General features: G+C 35.1%; 1 protein-coding gene across 1 annotated transcript; it reads left to right on the top strand.

Annotated features, from left to right (window-relative positions):
- The first annotated feature begins 719 nt into the window (after window positions 1-719).
- Window positions 720-23309, top strand: LOC128215001 (receptor-type tyrosine-protein phosphatase mu-like). Its single transcript, XM_052921734.1, has 23 exons — window positions 720-910; window positions 5688-5909; window positions 6132-6356; window positions 6481-7608; window positions 7840-8022; window positions 8580-8685; window positions 9812-9924; window positions 10035-10234; window positions 11291-11378; window positions 11550-11620; window positions 11759-11795; window positions 12545-12642; window positions 13880-13999; window positions 14169-14320; window positions 14760-14895; window positions 16530-16679; window positions 16866-16965; window positions 17090-17166; window positions 17460-17591; window positions 17978-18100; window positions 18377-18522; window positions 21312-21447; window positions 21703-23309. Exons 1-23 carry the CDS (start codon window positions 793-795, stop codon window positions 21778-21780), a joined length of 3939 nt encoding a protein of 1312 aa, XP_052777694.1. The 5' UTR covers window positions 720-792; the 3' UTR covers window positions 21781-23309.
- Window positions 23310-24132: the final 823 nt, after the last annotated feature.

Below are 24132 nucleotides of genomic sequence, written 5' to 3'. Positions count from 1 at the left end.
AAATCCGAGGAACTAAACATTTATTTGGTGTGGCCTAACAGGTATATTCAATTATTGTGCAAAGTAACCATTTCAAGCAAAAGCCTATGGTATTTGGTGATTGATTTAAAACAACGGTTTAGCTATCCGTGTTCAGTCTGTAAAATAGTTTGTTGTCTAACACCGACACAAGCACCCTCTATATGTTTTAAAAAGGACCCACATATAGAAAATATTATAAGCTAAATCAGAGGTAAATCAATGATAATCTTCAGTCTGACAAAAATGACCCCAGAATCGCATCTTAATTTGGTGGCCAAAATACCAGTTTTTACCAACGAACACATCTACACATTGTGATGCTGTATTCTTTCCGTCTGACTATTCAAATGACATTCATTTTGTTCTTTTAACTTGTCGCTATGCATTGCATTTTTCACGGAGTGGGTACCAAAAGCTATATTTCACGAACTGCGTAAATACAAGTGAATTAAAAAACGTAGTTCACAAGGTATACGAGTACATATTTGATTTGATTTGGACATTAGAGAGTGCTAAACATTCAAAAAGATAAAATGTATCATATTTTGATTTCCCTTTTTGACAGTAATTTGTATTTTTATTCCACTAATAAATATATATGGACCAACGAAAGGCATATAATAAATGTGTTTACCTTAAACACTTTGATAACATGTAGTGTTGCTTTTCTGTGCACACTTCAAAACATGCCGATCATCAATCAGGAAGTTTTCAAATAGAAGATGCTTTCAAACTAGTTTATCTCGTCAGTTCAAATGCTTGATCCGAATAATGTTTTTCTTTATTAAAAAGATTAAAACGATGATGGCAATACTCATGGAAATTTTGTTTTCTGTATTAGTGTTGTGTGCGACTGTATGTGCGGTAGAACAAGATTGGCATTTTTCAGGTAATCATTATCATTGTGTATTTCACAGTACTGATGTCGTACAGAAACAGTTTTGCATATACATCGGAGCTGACATGTATGAGCTCCACGTGTTTTGTCTTACACAAAAAAAATAACTTGTAAATACGAAATTTCAGATATCCCGTTTGAATGCACTTACTAAGTCTACATTTCGTGTATAAACTAGATTTGTTTTCAGCAACGCTCTAAAAAGTACCGTCGGTAGGTAGACAGTTGTCTAGGGTCACTTACTTTCAAGGAGTTTTGTTTAACCGTTCTATTACCCGAAGCTTCCAGAAGATTATAAAGTGAATGCTCGACCTTGACAATAGCTTGCACCAAACTCATGAATTACCTTGTATAACGAGAGCGTTCTGTGGGTCCCGAAGGATACAAGAGACTCGAAGGCGGTAATCCAATAATAATGGCAACGCTGTTAAAATACGTACCCTTTAATTTGCATCTGTTTTTCTTATAATAATGTGGTTAATACCTTTCCTCTGCCCTTGTGGTACGCAAAGATCAGCGCTTATTAGGCAGGACTCGCAGTGACGGTACTTAGTACTAAAACAAGCATTTTCAGTGAAAAGATATCCCCCGCCAACGATGGCTTGTTCGTGCTTGATGGCTTTTTGTGCTTGAAGGTTAAAAAAATCTCAGTAAGCACATTGGTTTATCCCTTTCCGAGCCAAATTATAAAATATCGACCGGGACTACTTTATGATAAAAAATTTTAACGAAATCAGAGGGATGATTAAATAAAACTGTCTTTTCCGAAACTGCTTACTCGGAAACATCAATCATTGCAAAATAGTACTCAATAGTTGAGATAAAAATGTAGCCGTAGAAATTCACCGAAGAAGTTCATTGCAAGATGTTGGTTCATATAACATTCAAGTTTCATTAAATTCTAGCAGCTAGTTACTGAGAAACGGCTGCAAACAATGATTTTTTAATAAATCAAGGGCAATAACTCTAAGGAAAATTGACCAATCCAAAAGAAAAATAGACAGGCATCATCACAGTATGTTGGTTCTTATTTATTCCAAGTGTCATGAAATTCTACCAGCTAGTTGCATAGAAAAGGCTGCAAACATGGATCTTTTAATAAATCAAGGGCAAATAACTCATATAGAAATTACTCAATCCAAAATATAAATAAACAGGCATCATCCCAGTATAGTAATTCATATTTATTTTAAGTTTCATGAAATTCTGCCAGCTAGTTACTGAGAAAAACGCAGGTGACGGACGGACGGACGGACGGACGGAAGGAAGGAAGGAAGGAAGGAAGGACGGAAGGAAGGAAGGAAGGAAGGAAGGAAGGAAGGAAGGAAGGAAGGAAGGAAGGAAGGAAGGAAGGAAGGAAGGAAGGAAGGAAGGAAGGAAGGAAGGAAGGAAGGAAGGAAGGAAGGAAGGAAGGAAGGAAGGAAGGAAGGAAGGAAGGAAGGAAGGAAGGAAGGAAGGAGACGGACGGACGGACAACACCATTTCAATATCCCCCTCCCTATTTCATAGGCGGGGGATAAAAAGGCTTTAGATATTCGGTGCGCAACAACTTTCACAATCAATGTTACAATAGCGTTTTAAAAAAACATTTATCAACCTCTGAAATACATGACGAATTAACCAATGGCTGGCAACATCAATCAATATGTTATTGTGGTTTGTCATAAGATACTTTTATAATTAGACTTGATGAACACATTGTTTTAAACCTTGGTAGGGCGAGCTATGTCACGTAGCTAGCAGTCTATGAACGACTTTATAGTACCTAAAGAGCAAGCAGTTTTTATCCGGCTTGATTTATAGGTTTGCGGGAGATATCCGTATCCAGACGTTGGATACTTGAAATTATTTATCAATACATATGTTATTTTTTACATCATAGTTCACAGTTTTCAACCCGAGGCTGGCTCTATGATACATTTAATTTTGTAATTATTGATAAATGTTGGATTTTCTTTTGAGTTTATGGCTTTAATAACTAGTTAATGGCCTTACACAGTCGAAAAGTGAGGGGGAAGACCAAACATAATCAAAGCAGTGAAAGTGCTGATGGACAGTGACATTGTTCGGTCTGCTGCAAGTATAGAACTAAGTCCTTTCTCTTATAAACACAGAAAATCATCGGGACCTAATCCTGAATATAGGAGCATAATTTGAACACTCTTAGGTGAGGACAATTGGACAATGCTTCAAACCAAATATCTAAGCTTGATATTTATTTTCCAAACATATTCATTTTAATGCTGTAGCTTTGAAAAGTTGATGAAAGGTCACCCGACAATATCATCGTTAATGTTTGTTTGCAGAACTACATCATGGTCAAAATTTCATTCCAGTTGCATAACAAATACGCCAAAAGGACACAATAAAGATAACCGAAGCATAACATTAACACACGTTTTCAAAACAGTACACATGGTTTAAAGTTCAATGTTGTACTCAAAATTAAAAACGTAGGCCTTAGTTGAAGCAACTGTGCACAAGATGATCAATTTGCAAGATTTTTTTTGTCGAAAACTGACATAAACTTGGTGTTAATGTGTACAATGCATTGAATCTTACTAACTGAAGTACCACATAGTTTACAATTTATTTTAGCTAAGCAGTTATTTCGTATTTTTCCATTACAAATATTACTGGGTATGTCTACCTAGGTATATAGCTTAAATAAATCACCCATTTGGAGTAAGCCTTCGTAGCACAGTAGATACAACACTGGACTGCTTTTTTTACATTTTGGTCCTTTCTCTATAATTATGATTCAAAGCTTAACACATTCTATTAAATAATTGTCCTGAGTTGCGTTACAGGAAAAACATTTTTTTAGTGCCAATCTGGTGTACAGTCCCTTTAAAGTAGCCCGAGAACAACAATGATGAATTGTTTTCCAAACATAGCAACATTTTATTGCAGAGGCAACAAATATAAAGAAATAAGTGAAAATGTCACAATCATGGTTAGCCAAACACAACATTTATAATTATTTTTAAAGTAGTACATTTTGTCCAATCTGTAAACATATAAGTCAGCCTTTGTCAAGCTTACTAACATATTTCCTTGACGAGTTGTATAATACAGTCTCTTATATGATGACTAGTCTTAGTATCTTTTTATTAAAATATTCTTTAAGTAAAGACAGCAAAAACAACCAACCTGTTTTACTTCTCTAGTAAAAAACAGGATACCATAAAAGCGATACTATTCTCTGCACTACATGCATGCATTGCAAAAAGTTGTATTAGGAAAAAATTCAAACCAAAGAATCATGCGATCATTCTAATACTTTTACGTAAGAGAATAATATCAGATTTGTATCAAAAGCATTTGCATTATTTTCGGAAAAATCTATCGACAGTTTAAATATGTTTAAGTGTTAAAACGCTCCATACCACCCAATCAACAATGTCTTGTGGTTTCGTGATGATGTTTTTCTAGTAAGAAAGATATGATAGAAAATAATTCAAAATAGTGATTTATATTCATTTCCTGGTTACAAAAAAAATGCAAATTGAAATAGCTGCATTAACCACAAAGCAATATTAATCGCAAAGTCCTGAGCAATTTGACACGCATACATGTATATTTTGTATAAAGACGTTTCCGCAAAGAATTGAATGCCTTTTGATTGAATATCGGATAAAACATTTTTTTTTATAAAAGTTGCTTAACTCCGTTTTATACTACACGTGTTGCAGCGGATGCAAGTATTATGCTTGCTTAATATTGAACATCGAAATTAAAATGAGATGTTCTTATGTTTTGGTCATTCAAACATATCTTTGCACTGTGAAAGGTGCCTAAAAAGACTAGATATCAGATGGTCGCACACTCGGTAGTTACATATTTCCTCAAACAATCCTCGAATTGTCAATGCTAGCTAATATGAGGCCGCTTATACATCATTTTACATAAATGAAAGAATAAACACATGTCCCAGTTTCAGCTGAACGCCCCCTTTTAAAAATAGCGCATAATGATTTCCCAGTTTAAAAAGCACGGAATGGTTTTCCGATAACCTTGCAAGTTATTTGATCATTTAACAGACTGATCTGTCAATAAGTGTTTAGCAACTCGTTGTCATATTCAGCAGAGTTAGCCTCTTTCCAAAGTTACCTTCGATCAATGTCAATACCAATATTGATATGTCAGTATCTGTTTCTTCGTTGTTACGTAGCAGTATTCTGTTCCCTTGCAACGTCAATTTTTCCGGGAAGCCACGATGTGTGTATATTAAGCATGTGAAAGTCACGTGATGAGTACAGATAAATATCCTAAAGCTTAAAATTATTAACTAGGACTTAGATAACCACAGTAAATTTCGAATTGGAAAATGTTCAAAACCTGCGAAAGATACATGTGTCGTAAGCGATATAATATAAGTAAGATTCAATGCGTTGTACACAACTATATCAGTTGTAAGTGGATTTTTTAAATTCCTTTTTTTTGCAAATATATTGTCTCGTGTCTAGTCTAATCTAGCTACCGTTCCAGTGCGGTAATCACATCACTTTTTGTCCGTTTGTGGTGTTTGTTTGTTTGAGTCTTTAGATCAGTGTCAATCTGGCGCTTGTCTTGTACCTATAATAACGATTACATATGAATGTTTGACTACTGGGCTTTCTCTTATTGTTTCAACGATTCCTTAAATGCTTTCGATAAATAAAGCCATGTCTTATTTAACATGTTTATTGCCAAACAGCAATGACAGCAATATTTTCCAAACGATCCGACTGAGTGAGAACTTTCACAATTAATAACTTTACTACAGGTTTAAATGTTGCGCTTGGAAAACGTGCCATTCAGACTCCGTTTACACATGGATATCAAAATGCACCACTTGCCGTTGATGGAAACATACCAAACCTTTCGCAAAATGATTCCTGCGCTCAAGCGACCGTGCCATTGAAGAAACAATACGCCATTTGGGAAGTAGATCTCGAGAGCACTTACAATATATCAGGAATAAAAATATATTACAGAGAAAACACATGTATGTTTATTGATAAACAAGATTCTTGCACCTCAATGAACTGTCTTTCCTGATAAAATTACCTTGGTAATAAATAGCATTCACACTTTACGTACATATTCGGTATATTGCAACGCATGTAAACATGAACACATTGATGTAAGTTGGTCTAGATAACGGATATGATAAAATAAAAAGGTCCATATCTTTACTTCTGATTTTGCTTTTCAAATTTTATTTCAGCTCTTGAACGTCTATCACGATTAACAATTTTGACCTTCTACAATACATGGGAATCGGTGTCTAAAGACAACTTTTTAAGGTGCCCTGATTATCATGACCAAGAAATTAAACCACTGGTATGCCAAGATATCATAAATGTCGTATTGCATCCTCCTGTTCTATCTAATCATGTCAGACTGAAGATGAATAATAGCCTGACCCTCTGTGAAGTAGAAATTATATCAGGTATACTAGAAAGGTCACTGTTATCATGTATTCAATGAACCGCGCTCTTTATCTTGGTTGTCTTATTTATTTATTTATTATTATTATTATTATTATTATTATTATTATTATTATTATTATTAAGTCGCCTGCAAACGACCAAATGTTCCAAATGGTGGTACGAATGCCGAAGCAAAGACCTTAAATGGTATATCCATAAACCTGAAATGTGATGAGGGTTTTTTTACAAATGAATCGACATCAATGTGCACTGCACAGGGTACATGGAATCCTCAACCAAGATGTGCTAAAGGATGCAAGGAACCTACACTCAGTAACGGGAAATACGCTTATACCAACTCTGAAAGATTGGTTATTGGGTCGGTTGGGCGGTTGTGGTTCGGAAGCGTAATCAATCCACATTGTTACGATGGTTATCATCTTCAACCAAATGGATCAAGAAGATGTTTGACAAACGAGGAATGGTCGGGTGATATTCCAGAGTGTAAACCTGTTACATGCCAAGAACGTCCGGAAAGCTTTTCTCATGGATATTTCACCCCTGAACAAAATCCTCCATTCAAGCATGGCTTTACATTTGTTCCTAAGTGTGAAACAGGTTTTAAGCTTTCCTATGGTGTAAATAGGACATGTTCTCATGTTAACTACTGGACTGGCAATAACGCCAGATGTGAAACAATATCATGCGAATTAACAATGCTCGAAAATGGATTTTATACGTTAGGTTCCCAAAAAACTACATCAAATGTAATTAGCGTCGGCTTATCTATCAGCCCAAGTTGCAACGATGGCTACCATTTAAGCAACAGTAATAATCGCACATGCAAAGAAAATGGTGAAATAAGTGGTGATAGCCCTTTGTGTAAAAAAGTTCAATGCGACTCATTTGGACCTCTTCCCAACGGAAATATGTGGTTCAAAAATAACACATTAACAATACATAACGCATTTGACTATGGTACAACTATACTATCAGAATGTGATAAAGGTTTCGAACTTCGTGGTTCTGTTGAGCACAGGTGTCTTAAGAATGGGTCTTGGTCAGGCATTACACCAATTTGTGAAAAAATCCGGTGCACAAATCAAACCATTCTGAAAGATTTATATCAACAAAACACGAAAGAACTACTGTTTGGAGATGAATTTATTGCTGATTACAACAGCGAACACTTCTATCTTGTGAATGGCTCCTTAGACGTGGAATGTGCAGCCGACGGCAGCCTTAGATGGGCTACACCACAACCAATCCTTGGTAAATACAAATTAAGATTCACTTTTAAATGTTTTCAGTATCGAATTCGAAAAGAATTTTTCATACAATTTGCAAGGGTATATATATTATATGCATATTGGTATTTTATTCAATGAAATGCGGACAGAACAAAAAGTAATATTCAATTTTCCATGCACTTTCCGTGTACACTTTCACAATTATAAATATTTGGAGATTTCAACGCACGGGTGTTTTTTATTTGAATTTCAGCTTCTATATGTAAAGTGCAGAAAAACGATAATTTTCGGGCAGACACCAGACATTGCCTCGTTGACGATAAGTGTGAAGTAGGAAAAACGATAACGTTTGAATGTAGAGAAGACTACCAAATGTTGCAAATAACTGCAACCTGCCTTCGTAATCACACATGGAGCTCAAGGCCAATTTGCACACGTAAGACCACTGTATTTTGTTTACATTTTTTTTCTCAATGCAGTCAGACGTATTGACAAACTTATTTTTATAGAAAGTGGTATTATTATTCAATATGGCTAAGAATATGTAAAGTATATCCATTGTAAAGTCAGTTGCTGAGTTGTATATCCAAACGTGTTACTATATAAATATTGTTTTCATAAAATACATATATGTCTGTTTGCTGATATTCCTGATAACATTACATGTGATTTCGAAGTCGTTCAGTGTTAAATTTAAACTCATAACAAATCTGCTTTCGGGATGGATTCACTTCTTGATTCGTATAAGTGATAGATCTTTGAAATTTCTTTCATAGAGCTGTTGGCCTGAAACATTAATTAGATCAGTTTGAAATAAAAAAAAATCGATATTGGCTTGATGTCATCCTTATGATAAGTATATAACTCTTATTCATTATCATACAGTTTCAAAACAAAATGAGATACCTGAAACTATTATTAAAACGTTATCAGAATATATAATTAGCTGCACACTTCTTCCAACATTCAAACCATAATGTTTACCAATTTTAGCACTGTCTCAACCAACATCCAATGGAGCTATAATTGGCGTGTCTGTAGCAGTTGGCGTGGCTGTAATCGCGATTGTGATAGCTGTACTGTTGTTTCTACACAGAAGGTACACAATACAGGGTTTTTTTTTACAAACAATCGTTTCTAATGACACGTATTTTACTTATCAGCTATGTCCATACATAAGTAAAATAGTAAAACAAAACGTATGAAATTGGTTGCCTCAACATATCGTTGACAAATACAGTCGAAGCTCGTTGGCTTGATATCGCAAAGCTCGATATCCTTGTTGGCTCGGTCCGGATTAAAAGGACCTATTTGTGTTTACTCTATGTTCATATAAAATTCCATCGGATGGCTCGATATATTGAGGTTTGATATTTCTCCGAGATCGATGTCATTTCGCGGTCTCTAGTAAGAATTTCACACTTTATTTTGTTTGCTTTGCTCGATGTCATTTTTGCGAGATCCGATATGAATTTCACACCTTGATTTGTTTGCTTGGCTTCATTAAGTTGAGGCGCCGATTGATTATATTTTCTTGATTGGTATCAAAATTATTATCAAATTTAAATGGTTTAACAGTTTGAGCAAAAATGCTATCACTTTATTTTCGGTCTTTAATTTGCACGAGTACAAACGTCAAAAGTATGTCTTTACATGTATAATTCTCAATGCATTTTGATGAGGCGTCTTCACATAAAATATTGCGCTGAATGTTTCTCCAAATGGTATAATTCATGCAAATATCAAATGCTGAGCAATCTAGAGAGTACCCGGTTCTACCTAAGCTATTCATATGTGTTCCTAACTCAGTATAAAGATTGCTTGTTTATTGATTTCGTATGGATGGGTTTATATTTGTATTGCGTAAATATATAAAAAATATCAAATACTTTCGTGGTATCAAATGCATCATGTTGTGAACTGTATGGTGTGTGTACGGTAATAATTACTCTTGCGGAGATAGCGTAGCAAATTACAAACGAGGTTAACAAGACTTTCTTTAACGCATCAAAAAGAAAATACACATTCAATAAGCAATCCCGCTTGGCTCGATATTCTCGAGGCTCGAAGTATTTTTGCTGCTCCCTGGAATATCGAGCAAACGGGTTGCGACTGTAAGTATTTGCACATTCGTCATATTTTGCAAGTGAAGTTTACTCCATTTTTAGGCAAAATATTGGAACATGAAATACAGTCACCATATCATACTATTTACGATTTTGTAGAAAACTACGTAAAAGCAAACCAAAAACGCATTACGAAAAAGCAGATGAACTAAAGGAACAATTGAATGTTTATTCTGAAATCAGTGAAACACACAAGACAGATCGAAAAAAAGGTAAATCTTATATATAATTATTAAGATTAAAACATCAAATGATGATCTTCTTAGAATTCAAATAAATACTTAGAATCAAATAAAATGAAAAATCAAGGCGACTTTTACAGTGGAAGACACTGAAGAATGTGCATTCGCGTCGAACACGAGAGTTGTAGTCGAAGACAAAGAGACTTTGAATCCGAGATATCAGTCCTGTTACAGCGTTGAGAGCAGCAAGAAAATGCCGATTACAGCAATTAGAGTAGACGATTTATACGACGTTGTTTTGGGATCGGAGCATGGAGTCACGATGAAGAAACAGTTTCAGGTAAATCGTTAAATTTTTGCACCTCATACATTTCAATGTCACTTCAACAACTCATGTGTATTTGTATAATTTAAAATGTGTGCTAAATGCAACAATGTGTTTCTACCCGACTTTGCTTTGGCCAATCACTACCATTGTAGATTTGACGTTCGACCAGTATATGCTGTATCAGATTAACCATAAAATTTAGAAATATTGTTTATTTTTAATGCTATAACTATACTGAACAACTTTTCTACATGGCCATCTAACACATTTCTAACATAAAGATTTTTTTATTGTTTATATTAAATGATAAGTGATGTATGTTTAAGTAATGCCTTTGCAACATATTTCTGAGGTTTCATGATGATGTTGTTAAAATCGTAAGAATATTGGTAACTTTAAATTAGTAACCCCCATAATAAAGTCGCATAGAGCATTCTATAATTTGCATAAAAACAACACCAATACAGCTGTACTGGTTAACCAAACATATTTTAAGCATGTTTAACATTTCTTCAAGCATATCACCAAGTATACCAATCCTATTTCACTGAGGGGTTATAATTCTAGCTTATTGAAATATCTTTTTCTAACTTATTGAAATCTCTTAACATTAAGATTCGCGCTACAAGCATTGTAATAACAATAGGAAATGCATACTCTTCCCTGAGGTTTTAAGAAAAAGTAATTGAATATAATAATGATAATAATAATGGTCTACACATATTTGATGCGGTTTATGGTCAAACTGCTCCGGTGTTTTGTGCATGAAATGTTTTCAGGTAGAGAGATGCGTGTATGTGAAAATATTCTACATTTGAAAGTATATATTTTATGTAATGAACCAAAATCCTATATGTTTGAGCAAATGAAATATCTCGGTAAATTTTGAGAGCATACGCCAAAAAAACTATAAGGTTAATTACTGCAGTTGTATACAATTTCCGTTTTAAAGTTCCATTTGATTTTCTTTATACATCTTCAAAAATATTATTGGAATTCAAAATATACTAATGAAACAATTGTCAAGTGTAATGATATCAAAGTTAACATACTGGCTTAAAATTACAGGATTTCCCTAAGGGTTTGAAAAAAGACTACAGTGCCGCTCTTCAAATACAAAACAGACCAAAAAATAGATATAAACAGATTTATCCATGTAAGTGAAATACTTGACGTCCGCTCAACTACATGTAGTAATTTAATCATCTTTAATCAATCAATTGTTTGTAAAGTCAAATTACAATAACTTGGTCCTGTGCCTAAATATGGTATGTATTATGCATTAAAGATATAACCGTTCTTTACCTTATTGGAATCATTTTTGCAGATAATGACACAAGAGTTATTCTGCCAATGGATGAACGACACCCAGACTACATAAACGCTAGTTACATATATGTATGTATTACAGAGCTGACAGTGCACACAATTTATATATTAATTAAATAATGTTAATCGTTTGATGCGTTCTATTTCACTAGAAGTAATTCTTTTTTGTATTTTTTTTCACAGTTGCATTTTATTGATCTATTTTAGGGTTATAACAAGACACGTGCCTTCATTGCTTCACAAGGTAAATTGAGGCATAAAAATCATCCGAGTATTTGAGTACTCAATCAACTAATACTTGTATATCTTACGCTTGAACGCGTTTATGTGTTGTGTTTAGGCCTCAGGGCTACATACTTAAGTACTACAAATCGAAATCAGTTATTGTCAGATCTACATTTTGACATGACATGTTGAAAGAATTAATGCGCCAGGGTTACAAAATGGGACGTATGATGTTAAGCGGTTTTAAAATGTTCGAATAAAAATACCGCTTTATGTAAATATGTTTATAAGACTGCAACATTAATGTGAATTTGTAATCAAGCCAAAGTATCTTATATAAATATTAGGAATGAACCAAGACCCTGCTTTACTACAAATATCTTTAGCCGATATTAGGCTTCATTTAAATAACTTAACACTAGCAATACACTTTCAAGATGAAAGCAATTTCCATATATCCTAGTACATATAGGTTTATTAGATACTGCTATGAAACTAGCTAATTGTATTAAAAATATCAAGGTACATTTCCTATTCTTATTCGATTTTTATTACCTGTGAACATATTTGTAAAAATTAAAATCACGCTCGTGGTGCCTACAGCCTTTCAAAGTTTTCAGCGCTTTTATTTTATTGATATGGAAGGCTTTTGCAAAGAAATTGATATTTAAGAAACCCAAGGCAGACTCACTTAAAATGTTCATTATTATGTTTCGACCTATTCATATTCGAAGGGTAAACAAGGTTCTACCCGCATGCATGTTGTAGGCCCCACGGACGATATGCTTATGGATTTCTGGAGGATGGTGTGGTATCTTGACTGCGGTAAGATCGTCATGCTTACCAACTTGGAAGAGGACAAAACGGTTCGTTCTTTGCACTATTAGTTTGTCCGTTAAAGTCCAAGTGTTTCTTAGGATTTAAAAACTAGAGAAAAAAGTGAGTATACATCTATGAAATATTCTCATATAATGTCTGATAATTTCCCGAGGTCCACACGATGCTTTATTAAAAAGAAATGTACGGGAAATACCAACGAAATTCCAATTTGAACCACTGACTCACTATATGCTAATGAGGCATATAAGTGGGCAAACCTTAGTGCTTTTCAAACAGTACCTTAGCAGTTGCCATAATAGACTGGAGAAATAACTGAAGAAATACTAAACATTTTCAAATGAAATTTTATCAGGAAATTAAACTCTTGTTTCTTAAATAAATTTGATGCAACTATTTTCGAATGAAAAATGTTGTTTAGTGTAAAATTGGAGATGAGTTACTCGCTCATGTCTTTGTAAAATGCACCGTTTTTTGTGTATGTCGAAATAAAGTGTTAGGAGTGTTAAAACTAAGATACCAAAAGCTTGAACCCTTCACCAAATGTTGATATTTGCTCAAATATTGTTTTTGAAGACCACAATTTTCATATTAGCGTTGTTATTTGTGCAGCTTTGTTGTTGCGTAATTGGTTGATTGACATTACCACGTGATGATATTAATGTATGGTTAACATGCCAAAATATCAACTGCAGTTATGAAAGTCCTGGTGGTCTAATGGTTCAGGTATTGTGTTTCTAGCGTTATTTTTTCTTGACTCTACCGGCGTGGGTTCGCGCCTTACTTAGACTGTATTTTTCTGCAATTTCGATATCATAGAGTAAAAATATTATAAAATAAGTGTTTTCAGATGCATAAACGGGAAAATACTTAGTATATGAAGCAACATATAAATTTTAGTTATTCAGAAAGTCGCGTGACATGCAAATTTTGTCATGGCGTTTGGCGGGCTAAATTAAGATCATACTTTTGGTTTTGTTGCAATTTGTAATTGCGACAAATGCATGTTATCATCATTCTTGGGGTTAAAAATGTCAAAAAGGTTAAGAGAAGTCATTTGGATATGCATACAAAAAAACTTTACATCACGAAACATAATGGGACTTTAATTTACCCACGAACTGACCAGCCTCAAAAAGAACAGAAGTGAAACGAAGTTAAGTAGACTTATTCTCTCGTACAAAAAAAGAATTAAACCCGGTAACCGGTATGTGTTATGTCAGTTAAGCTTGCTGTTTCAAAGTGAAAATATTTCATTCCTTTCAGATGAAATGTGTACAGTACTGGCCAGACGAAGGATGTAAGGAATACGAGGACTTCTTAATAACAAATCGAGGGACTGAGTATTTTTCGGACTTCATCATCAGGAAATTATCCATACAGAAAGTAAAATATCAAATTACCAATCAATATTAAGATGCTGCATTTAATCTAAGTTATTTTAATTCTTCCTACCCTTTCGCATACGACATAGTCTGGGAATTATAGATCTGATACGTGGATTTTAATTTTGTATAAGACAACTTTAGTTTCAGAATGTTTTAATTGTTTTCAGACACATGGGGAAGAAAGAAAATTGATCCATTTTCATTTCACTGCCTGGCCAGATAAAAGTGTGCCAAAGTATTCTTCGTCTCTTGTTCATTTCCGCCATAAAGTGGAAACCACTATTGTTAATGAAAACGGTCCAGTTATTGTACACTGCAGGTTTGTCTGATAAGGCTTTACAAATACCGCTTAGAGCAATTTCATTCGTGATAAAAAATATATATAGACGGTTTTGCAAAGATTTAATTTCCTGGAACTTAGCGCAAGCGCTAACTTATCATTGTTATTTAACGTTTACAGATGTACAGCAAGGGGCATTTAATTCTTCTTTATTTATGAATTTGATTAATAACACTGAAATGTTCCTGTTATATGTGACTTTTTCTCAAATAAAAAAAATATAATTTAAAAAAAGCAGCCTTATTTTGATCATTTTGACCGTATGTATGTTTAATGTTCACAAATTTAGATCTTAAAAAATCATTATTTGTTATTCGACTAAAATAGTATATAAGCAAGTTGCATGATTGTGGTGAGACACTAACGAATATCTTATTGAAAAAACAACAACTAATAATTTCTATCTAATTGTTTCTAGTGCCGGTATCGGACGGACGGGAACATTTATTGCTTTGAATGTTCTATCTGAACAAGCCGCCACGGAGGGGTATGTAGACCCAGTGGGCTGTGTGAGCAATCTGAGGGAACAGAGGGTCAACATGGTCCAAACGGCGGTAAGGATAAGACAGTATCTCTGGTCCAAACGGCGGTAAGGATAAGACGGTATCTCTGGTCCAAACGGCGGTAAGGATAAGACAGTATCTCTGGTCCAAACGGCGGTAAGGATAAGACAGTATCTCTGGTCCAAACGGCGGTAAGGATAAGACGGTATCTCTGGTCCAAACGGCGGTAAGGATAAGACAGTATCTCTGGTCCAAACGGCGGTAAGAATAAGACAGTATCTCTGGTCCAAACGGCGGTAAGGATAAGACAGTATCTCTGGTCCAAACGGCGGTAAGGATAAGACAGTATCTCTGGTCCAAACGGCGGTAAGAATAAGAAGGATAAGACAGTATCTCTGGTGCAAACGGCGGTTAGGATAAGACAGTATCTCTGGTCCAAACGGCGGTAAGGATAAGACAGTATCTCTGGTCCAAACGGCGGTAAGGATAAGACAGTATCTCTGGTCCAAACGGCGGTACGGATAAGACAGTATCTCTGGTCCAAACGGCGGTAAGAATAAGACAGTATCTCTGGTCCAAACGGCGGTAAGAATAAGACAGTATCTCTGGTCCAAACGGCGGTAAGGATAAGACAGTATCTCTGGTCCAAACGGCGGTAAGGATAAGACAGTATCTCTGGTCCAAACGGCGGTAAGGTTAAGACAGTATCTCTGGTCCAAACGGCGGTAAGGATAAGACAGTATCTCTGGTCCAAACGGCGGTAAGGATAAGACAGTATCTCTTGTGCAAACGGCGGTAAGGATAAGACAGTATCTCTGGTCCAAACGGCGGTAAGAATAAGACAGTATCTCTGGTGCAAACGGCGGTAAGGATAAGACAGTATCTCTGGTGCAAACGGCGGTAAGGATAAGACAGTATCTCTGGTCCAAACGGCGGTAAGGATAAGACAGTATCTCTGGTCCAAACGGCGGTAAGGTTAAGACAGTATCTCTGGTCCAAACGGCGGTAAGAATAAGACAGTATCTCTGGTGCAAACGGCGGTAAGGATAAGACAGTATCTCTGGTGCAAACGGCGGTAAGGATAAGACAGTATCTCTGGTGCAAACGGCGGTAAGAATAAGACAGTATCTCTGGTCCAAACGGCGGTAAGGATAAGACAGTATCTCTGGTGCAAACGGCGGTAAGGATAAGACAGTATCTCTGGTCCAAACGGCGGTAAGAATAAGACAGTATCTCTGGTGCAAACGGCGGTAAGGATAAGACAGTATCTCTGGTCCAAACGGCGGTAAGAATAAGACAGTATCTCTGGTGCAAACGGCGGTAAGGATAAGACAGTATCTCTGGTGCAAACAGCGGTAAGGATAAGACAGTATCTCTGGTGCAAACGGCGGTAAGGATAAGACAGTATAATATAGTTGCAAAAAAGGTCAAAGAATTAGGAAAAAGTCGTTTAAAAAGCTCTATATACCAATACTTATACAATAATCAAAGCTAGCCTTTTTCAGTCTGTTTTCATGCTAAAGGACATATATTTTGTAATAGTTCCCAAGAAATTGCGAACTAGTGACAACAAAATTTGTCAATACAGTCCACTTATACTTACTCTACACACGAAAGTACATTTGGGAAATAACATGTAATTCAAATCCCAACCAACAAGCAATACGTTTTTGCTTTTTACACAGGAACAGTACATTTTTCTGCACATGACGCTTTTGGAGACGTTGATGTTGTCCACATCGGCTCTTCCCTCGTCAAGGTTCCTGGGAGCGTATGAAGAACTTCTGGCATTCGATAAAACCCAAAGGACCCGGAAGATTGATGTCGAGTTTTCTGTGAGTAAGAATTATTTGCATTTTCGGATGTTTGATGCTGTTTGCATTTGTATAAATTGTCGCATGAGATTTGTGTGTGCTTTTTAGTTTCTGTAATGATATGATGCTGCAACAGTATTTCGCATATTACATTTTTTTTTATCTAAGATTCATTTACGATTGATATTGTCTTTATACTTAATACAGAGGATGGAGAAAATGTCTCCCGTGGCTGATGTATGTCAATACGTGAGAGCAAAAGAACTAAGGAACAGGAATAAGAATCGGTATTCAAACATTCTCCCAGGTAATTATGTTTATATGTGCATTTATATCTGCATTCATTCAAATAGTTCAGTGAAATCAGTAATAGTAAAAGTATTTAATATTAAAGATTATTAATTGTTTCTTAAAAAATGTGTGTTTAACAGATGCTGATCACATGCCGTATTTGACTCCCTCCGGAAAGAGGTCTGAACCTGATTATATCAACGCTGTTTTCTTACCGGTATGTTTACCGATATTAACAAAACAACGTATTCAAAATATATTTCTTTAGAATGCAATCAATTTTTATCAAAATATTAGCTTTGACATTGGCACAATGGATTATTGCATGCGTGCTGTGGCACAAACGGAAGTCTTATTTGTGAATTCCGATGTTTCAAAACATGTTTTTAAAATGGAAGTCATTAACGGATGAAACAAAACAGTATTCTTATGATTTACACTTCATCCTAAATAAGAATATTTCAATTGAGGACGTTGAAATATATACAAATTGATATGATATATGTTTAGGGCTACAAGAAGAAGCGAGCGTTCATCGTAACCCAGACACCACTCGAAGCGACCAAGACTGACTTCTGGAGACTGGTGGTGGAACACGATGTCCATACAATCGTCATGATGAACAACAAGAGTGAGATGAAGGTGGGAACTATTTGATTTAGTTTAACATTATTCACTTTAGGACAGAAAGGGAATCCTGTGTTTTATATTAAGCGAGTAACATCTCTTTTAAAATGCAATTGATTTTGTTAAAACTATGTTATGTTGTTTCTAAAATCATGTCAAAAAGAAACAAAAACATTGTCTCTGGAAAAGAAACAGCTTTGCATGACTTATTTTTTTTGTTATTGTGTAGTTTGGCAATTAACTTTATGGCTTTTAATTTATACTAATTCCTTTTCGGTCGATTGTGATGAAACCTGATAGCTTACAGCATCTTACCCCTGGTGTGGATAGAACCAGTAACATTATTGTAATATTTCGTACAAATACATAACCCTTTTTTAACAAAGCTCTGTCGATTTAAGGAAGATGAAATATATTGGCCCGAAAATGAGGAAAAATATGAAATCATGACAATTACGAAGACAGGCCTGGAGTGCGAGAAAGGATTGAGAAAGATGACGTTTGACTTGAAACGGTTTGGACAGGTGATGTGGTCTCTTTTTTTAAAGTTAAATTGTATCTCCCCCGCCTCCTCCTCCACTTCCACCTTCCTCTCCTCCTTCATCATCATCATCATCATCATCATCATCATCATCATCATTAACATTGGCAACATCATCAATTATACATCATAAACAATGATTACTTTATTATAAGATACTCATATTTAAACTCAAATGGTAATGAGGCGAACGGACAATACGCTAATGAAAAAAAGAAAAGCAATTCTTATAAGTAAAGTTATAGTTTGCTTGTTTCAGACACGGAAACTTCAACAAATACAATTTGAAGGTTGGCCTGATGATTCAGCATTGCCCTCGTCTCCGAAGGATGTTATAAACCTCCTTGATGCAGTGCAGTTCTGGCAACAACAATCAGGAAACAATCCTGTCCTCGTGCATTGCATGTAAGTGAATGCACTTCCTAGTTCTTGAATCGAACATCCAACAAGATATATGGAACCTTTTTTTATTTTGTTTTTCAAAATTTTGTTTTTAGATCCCTACCGGTTTCACCGGAGGGGGTTTCAGAATAACCCTCTGTCCGTCCGTCCGTCCGCCCTTCCGTACGTCCGTCCACAAAAATATTGGTCCTGCAATAACTCAAAAAGTATCAAAGCTAGGTTAATGAAACGTAGTATGTGGAAAGAGGGCAGTATGGTGATTATGCACGTTAGTTTATTATTTTCGTCAGACAAAGTAATGCAGAGTTATGGCCATTGTCTTATTACTAATACAGGCAATTTGGTCCTGAGATAACTCAAAAAGTATCAAAGCTAGGTTAATGAAACTTAGTATGTGGAAAGAGGGCAATATGGAAATTATGCACATTAGTTAATTTTTTTCGTCAGGCAAAGTTATGTAGAGTTATGACCCTTGACTTGTTAAAAATATAGCTGTTGACTGAAAAAATATCGGTCCTGGGATAACTCAAAAAGTATCTAAGCTAGGTTAATGAAACTTAGTATGTGGAAAGAGGGCAATACGGAGATTATGTACGTTAGTTTTTTTTTGTCAGACAAGATAATGCAGAGTTATGGCCCTTGACTTATTAAAAACATAGCCAATTCGGTCCTGTGATATCTCAAAGAGTATTAAAGCTAGGTTCAGGATACTCATGAAAGGTATGTGGATAGAGGGTTAAATGGAAATTAAGTTTATTTTTTTTCGTCAGGCAAAGTTATGCAGAGTTATTTTACTTTTAAAAACAATAGTTGTTGTCTGAAACAAATTCTCGGTCCTGGGATAACTCAAAAAGTATCAAAGGTAGGTAAATGAAACTCAGTATTTGCAAAGAGGGCAATATGAAGTTGATGCACGTTAGTTTGTGTTTTTCGTCAGACATAGTTATACAGGGTAGTGGTCCATTACTTATTAAAATATAGTCAAATTGGTCAAAGCTAGGTAAATGAAACTTAGTATGTGGCAAGAGGGCAATATGGAAATTATGCACGTTAGTTTATTTTTTGTCAGACAAGGTTGTGCAGAGTTATTGACATTGACATTAAAAATATAGCCACTTTGGTCCTGTAATAACTCTAAAAGAGGGCAATACGTCAAAAGTAGACAAAGGTGATCTGGTAAGTTTTACGGCTTAAACTGTTGCATTTTAATGGATAAAGTTTACTGTAAATGCCATTAGTTCACTATCACATGGGTTGGGGTGACTTAAACAATTTTGATTTATTTGGTAGGATTTGTTAAAGCTTTCATGGAGATTCACTTGAGACACGCTCATAGTTTTCACAAGGCTTTCAACTTTAAACCGGTAGGGGACACTTGGCGCCCACTGCGCGGCGCTCTTGTTATATAAGGAAGTTTTTAGCGCGGTTACTCATAAAGCATAATTCTTTAAACTGAAGTGTTGTCACAAGTGCCATTGAAAATTTCCCTTGAAGTACGCATTGTTTATGTTGTATAAACGTGTGTACTTATAATACGTGCTTATAGCGCTTAAGGCGTGCTACCGCAGTTTCTGCTAACACTTAAAATGAAGAGCTTCTTTCTATTGTGTGGGTTTTGATCCTTGTTATATTCATAATAAATTATTATTTCCTTATTAATGGTTTGATGCGAACTGAAAAACAATTGTTGGCGATGATTCCTAAACGCAACTAGCTTTCTGCTGTCATCGATTATACTATATAAGATTGTTTTACAATAAATACCAAAAGTGTACAAATTATATTCTTTGTTGTGCAAAGAATATAGAGATGAAATCGCTGAAAGCGCTGAAAAGGCTGTACATGCGTCAAGCGTGATTTTACTTTTTTATCAATTCTTTTCACAGGCAATAAAAATCGATTTCAAAATATATGTTGAGTGGTCCCAAACTATAACTGATAAGTGCCTGTCATTACGTAAGGGAATAGGTAAAAGGTGATTTTTGATACAATTAGAGTATATGAACATTGTTTTTTTCTCACAAGACTTTTTCTATCATAAAGTTAATTAAATGGATCCCGAAATTGGCTGAGGATGTCTATCCTATTTGTAGAAAGTAAAGTAAGGCAGGGTCTTTTAGTCAACACAATTCCATTTTCTGCGATTGATCTATCCGTATCTATTCCCATCAGTCCAAGATGTATTAAAAACTCTTCGACTTGCTTGAACGTATTTGAATAAGGTGGTATGTTTAATCGCACTATTTTAAACCACATAACACTATACGTTCAATGTTATTACCCCTCCATGTCATGTCACTGGGTAAATCTCACGATACCTGATTTTGAGTGTGGTACAGCCTAATAATAAACGGGTTTCGAGAAATCCAACATTTTATCCTTTTATCGTCTGAGGTTTTACATTAGTGAGTCATCGGGTCCAATGTTTACGAAATAAATGTTATTTTAAGATTGTTTTATTCATTGTTTTTAATCATATTAATTATTAAACATGTAATTATTAGCATTGAAGGCATTGGTTTCGTGTGTTCAGGTAATATGAATGCAGGAGGGCACACTTGCAAGATTCTCAAGAAATTGTGTCAGAGTCGCGGTTTCATTTGGGTTTTCTTAGCTGTCTTTAAGAGAAGACACATACTAGTTCATTACATCGATGCTTAATCATGTGTACATATTCCGGACGGAGCAGACAGCAGCGGCTTGTTTAATGTTGTGACAGAATTCTTGGAGATAAAATAACGCATACTTGTCTGTTGAATAGATTAATAATCCATACTTTGTCACACTTTCAGGAACGGAGCAGACAGAAGCGGCTTGTTCTGTGTTGCGTCAACAGTCTTGGAGAGGATGAAGATTGAACAAGACGTTGCTATTGCCCAGGTCATCAAAGAGATGAGGAACTACAGGGAACAGATTATTCCCTCTGTGGTGCGTATATATACTTCAACAGTACGTCTAACGATGCTGTTAAACATCAAGCATTGCAATGCAATAGTTAAATTACTTCCATTCAACAAAATACTATTTTGAAAAAATGTTCGTTTCATGCTGTGCTTTCAAAGTAGCCTCTGATTTTAACACAGCAATTCAACAGATCAAACATGTCTGCGTGAAAAAGTCAGTGGTATAGACTTCAAAAGACAGTGAGACACATTATCAAAACTAACACAACCTGTCTTTCAGGACCAGTTCCAGTTCGTGCATGAAGTTGTCAAGGAATACATTCTGCAAAATGAAACATACTCCAATTTCACTTACTGAGGTCGACGGGCTATTTAAATCAATGGGACAATAATATGGCAGCCATAGGCTTTTTTGTTTTATTTGGCTTAAACAATATTTATTCAAATATTACAGATATATCGTGTATAAAGTTTGAGCATAAATATAAGGTGCTTGCATGGGTAACATTTCATGAAAAAAAGACATATGATATAAGCACAAAACAATAGATATACAGAATAGAGAATTCGAAGAAAGCTTGAAAGCTTATACTATGTATCGCTTCTGTTATTCCGTAAGGCTGCTTTTAATGGTGTAAAGGCTGTTTTGTTTAATCGAATACTAACAAAATGAGATATGAAGAATAAAAAGTGGGGATATGAGGAAAAACATGGTACAGAAGAGGAAGCGACAATATGGAAATGATAAGAAGGGTGAGAAAGGAAAAACGAAGAGATAAAGGGATGTGGACAGGTCGTGTGTTTTATTTATACGTGTATATTGGTATTTTTAATGATATTTAAATAGATTTCCATATTTATATAGTTATAACATACTCAATTGCTGTATGAACATTTCAAGTTGGTGTACATATGTATAATATTTGCAAACAGTGTGGAATGAACCTAAAACTAAACGGGAGTCATTTCGCCATACTGTACGAGTTAGATTGTCATTGTCATAAAGTGCGCCTTTCCTAGTTTTTGTACATACAATTGTTTCCGTGTTTGGAAAGCAAGAAATACAAGTGTTCACACTAAACACCTCTCAAGTACGGATGTATCTTTGACTGTTGCTACAATTAAAGGCATAGAGGGTACTTGTATAGCTATTATTTATTGTGTATGCTTTGAAGTGTTTGAATCGGAAATAAGTTTAATATTTTACAACAGTTTCATGTACTCTTTGATATTGACTAAACTCTAGTTGGTTTGTTACGTAAAATGTGTTATGTGCAAAATTTAGCTCCGAAAGTGTGATAGATCTTTTTTAATGTTCATATATATATATTGCTTACGAAGAACAGTCGAAATTTAACGAACAATATCGGTGAACAGCGTCGTCACTCGATAGATGCTGATTTGGCTGCGGTTCGGAAAAAGCATTCTGTTTGCATGTGAAACCAAACGTACAAACCTTTTCATTCTAAATAATGCCAAATCACCGTATTAAGCCAATAGCTACTGAGAATTTAATTCTGAATAAAATTGATCTTAGGGTATGCGTGACGCTGTCAGCGAATATGCATCCTGCGCAGGAAAAAGTAATATGTTCAGTTTTTTGCTAAGTGGTGTGCCTTAGAAACAGGCAAAATTGGATATTCTGAAAAGCGTTTTAAAAGTCCCGCTAATTCTACTATACTTGTACACACCATGAACAAGTTTAATTTCATTACGTTCGCATACTAAATAGATAAATCTTATTTTTCGGTACTTCCTCCACAGGATGTTTTCGCTCACAACGTCACAAAATTGTATATAATGTATATCACTTGTTTTATGTAGACCTTAATAATATGTCTATAATTGTTTATTTAAATAATATGCTTAATAAATACTTTCATTCTATAGTGTTACGTTGATATGCATCTTGGGTTAGGTATATGTAAGATGTATTGGTCTTTCCGTCACTGAATATTACGCCTCAACCATAAGTTGTGTTACTATTTATGGAATATCAATTTACATGATTCTCTTTATGGTATGTTTAAGACGTCGCAGATGTAAAAAGAAATGGTTATTGGATTTATATAAAAAGTCCGTGCACACATTCTGGAGCGGAGTTACATTACCCGGGGTCAGCAGCTGATAGCATCTATATCGCATATATTTCTAGAAAGACTTGATAATATTTAAAAATAAGACATTTCGCAAATATTTGCAATGTCTTTTCCTCATGTGAGCCGAATGTTTTAAAAATAGACACTACATTGAGTTCAATTCTTAAGTTTCATGAAAATGACGGCAATTAGCGCGTTGACAAAATTATTGACATCATTTTACTTGTTCAAAAGTGAGCCTACTTAGTGTTGAGCGAAGAGATGTCATAACAAATGATATTAAAAGTTGTTCTTAATGTTGATCTTTTCATTCACCCTACGTTGCAATGAAAACATCATGTTGATATTTACACTGCTTTTATTTCACTGATAAAACTCCATATTTCACCGTAATGATACCAGTTGAATCAGGGGATCGATACCAAATCAGACGCCTGTCTCACAGTTATACATGTATACGTTTATCATGTTCATTCAGATGCTGGTAGCTTCTGCATGATATTACAACTTGGAAAGTTAGAAAGAAGCTGTTTCGGTAGTAAAAAGTTTAAGAAATGTTTGACGTACCTATACGGAAAGGGGTTTATAGGTCACGCACAGATTTTTCATAA

This window comes from Mya arenaria, chromosome 13 (genome assembly GCF_026914265.1).
Source record: "Mya arenaria isolate MELC-2E11 chromosome 13, ASM2691426v1".
Taxonomy (NCBI): Eukaryota; Metazoa; Mollusca; class Bivalvia; order Myida; family Myidae; genus Mya; species Mya arenaria.
This window is presented reverse-complemented; position numbering and strand designations above follow the sequence as displayed.

Coding starts and splice junctions, on each gene's coding strand:
- LOC128215001 (XM_052921734.1), top strand. CDS start 793: ATGTTTTTCTTTATTAAAAAGATTAAAACGATGATGGCAATACTCATG. Junction 911..5,687: donor ACAAGATTGGCATTTTTCAG/GTAATCATTATC, acceptor ACTTTACTACAG/GTTTAAATGTTGCGCTTGGA. Junction 14,896..16,529: donor TCAACATGGTCCAAACGGCG/GTAAGGATAAGA, acceptor CTTTTTACACAG/GAACAGTACATTTTTCTGCA.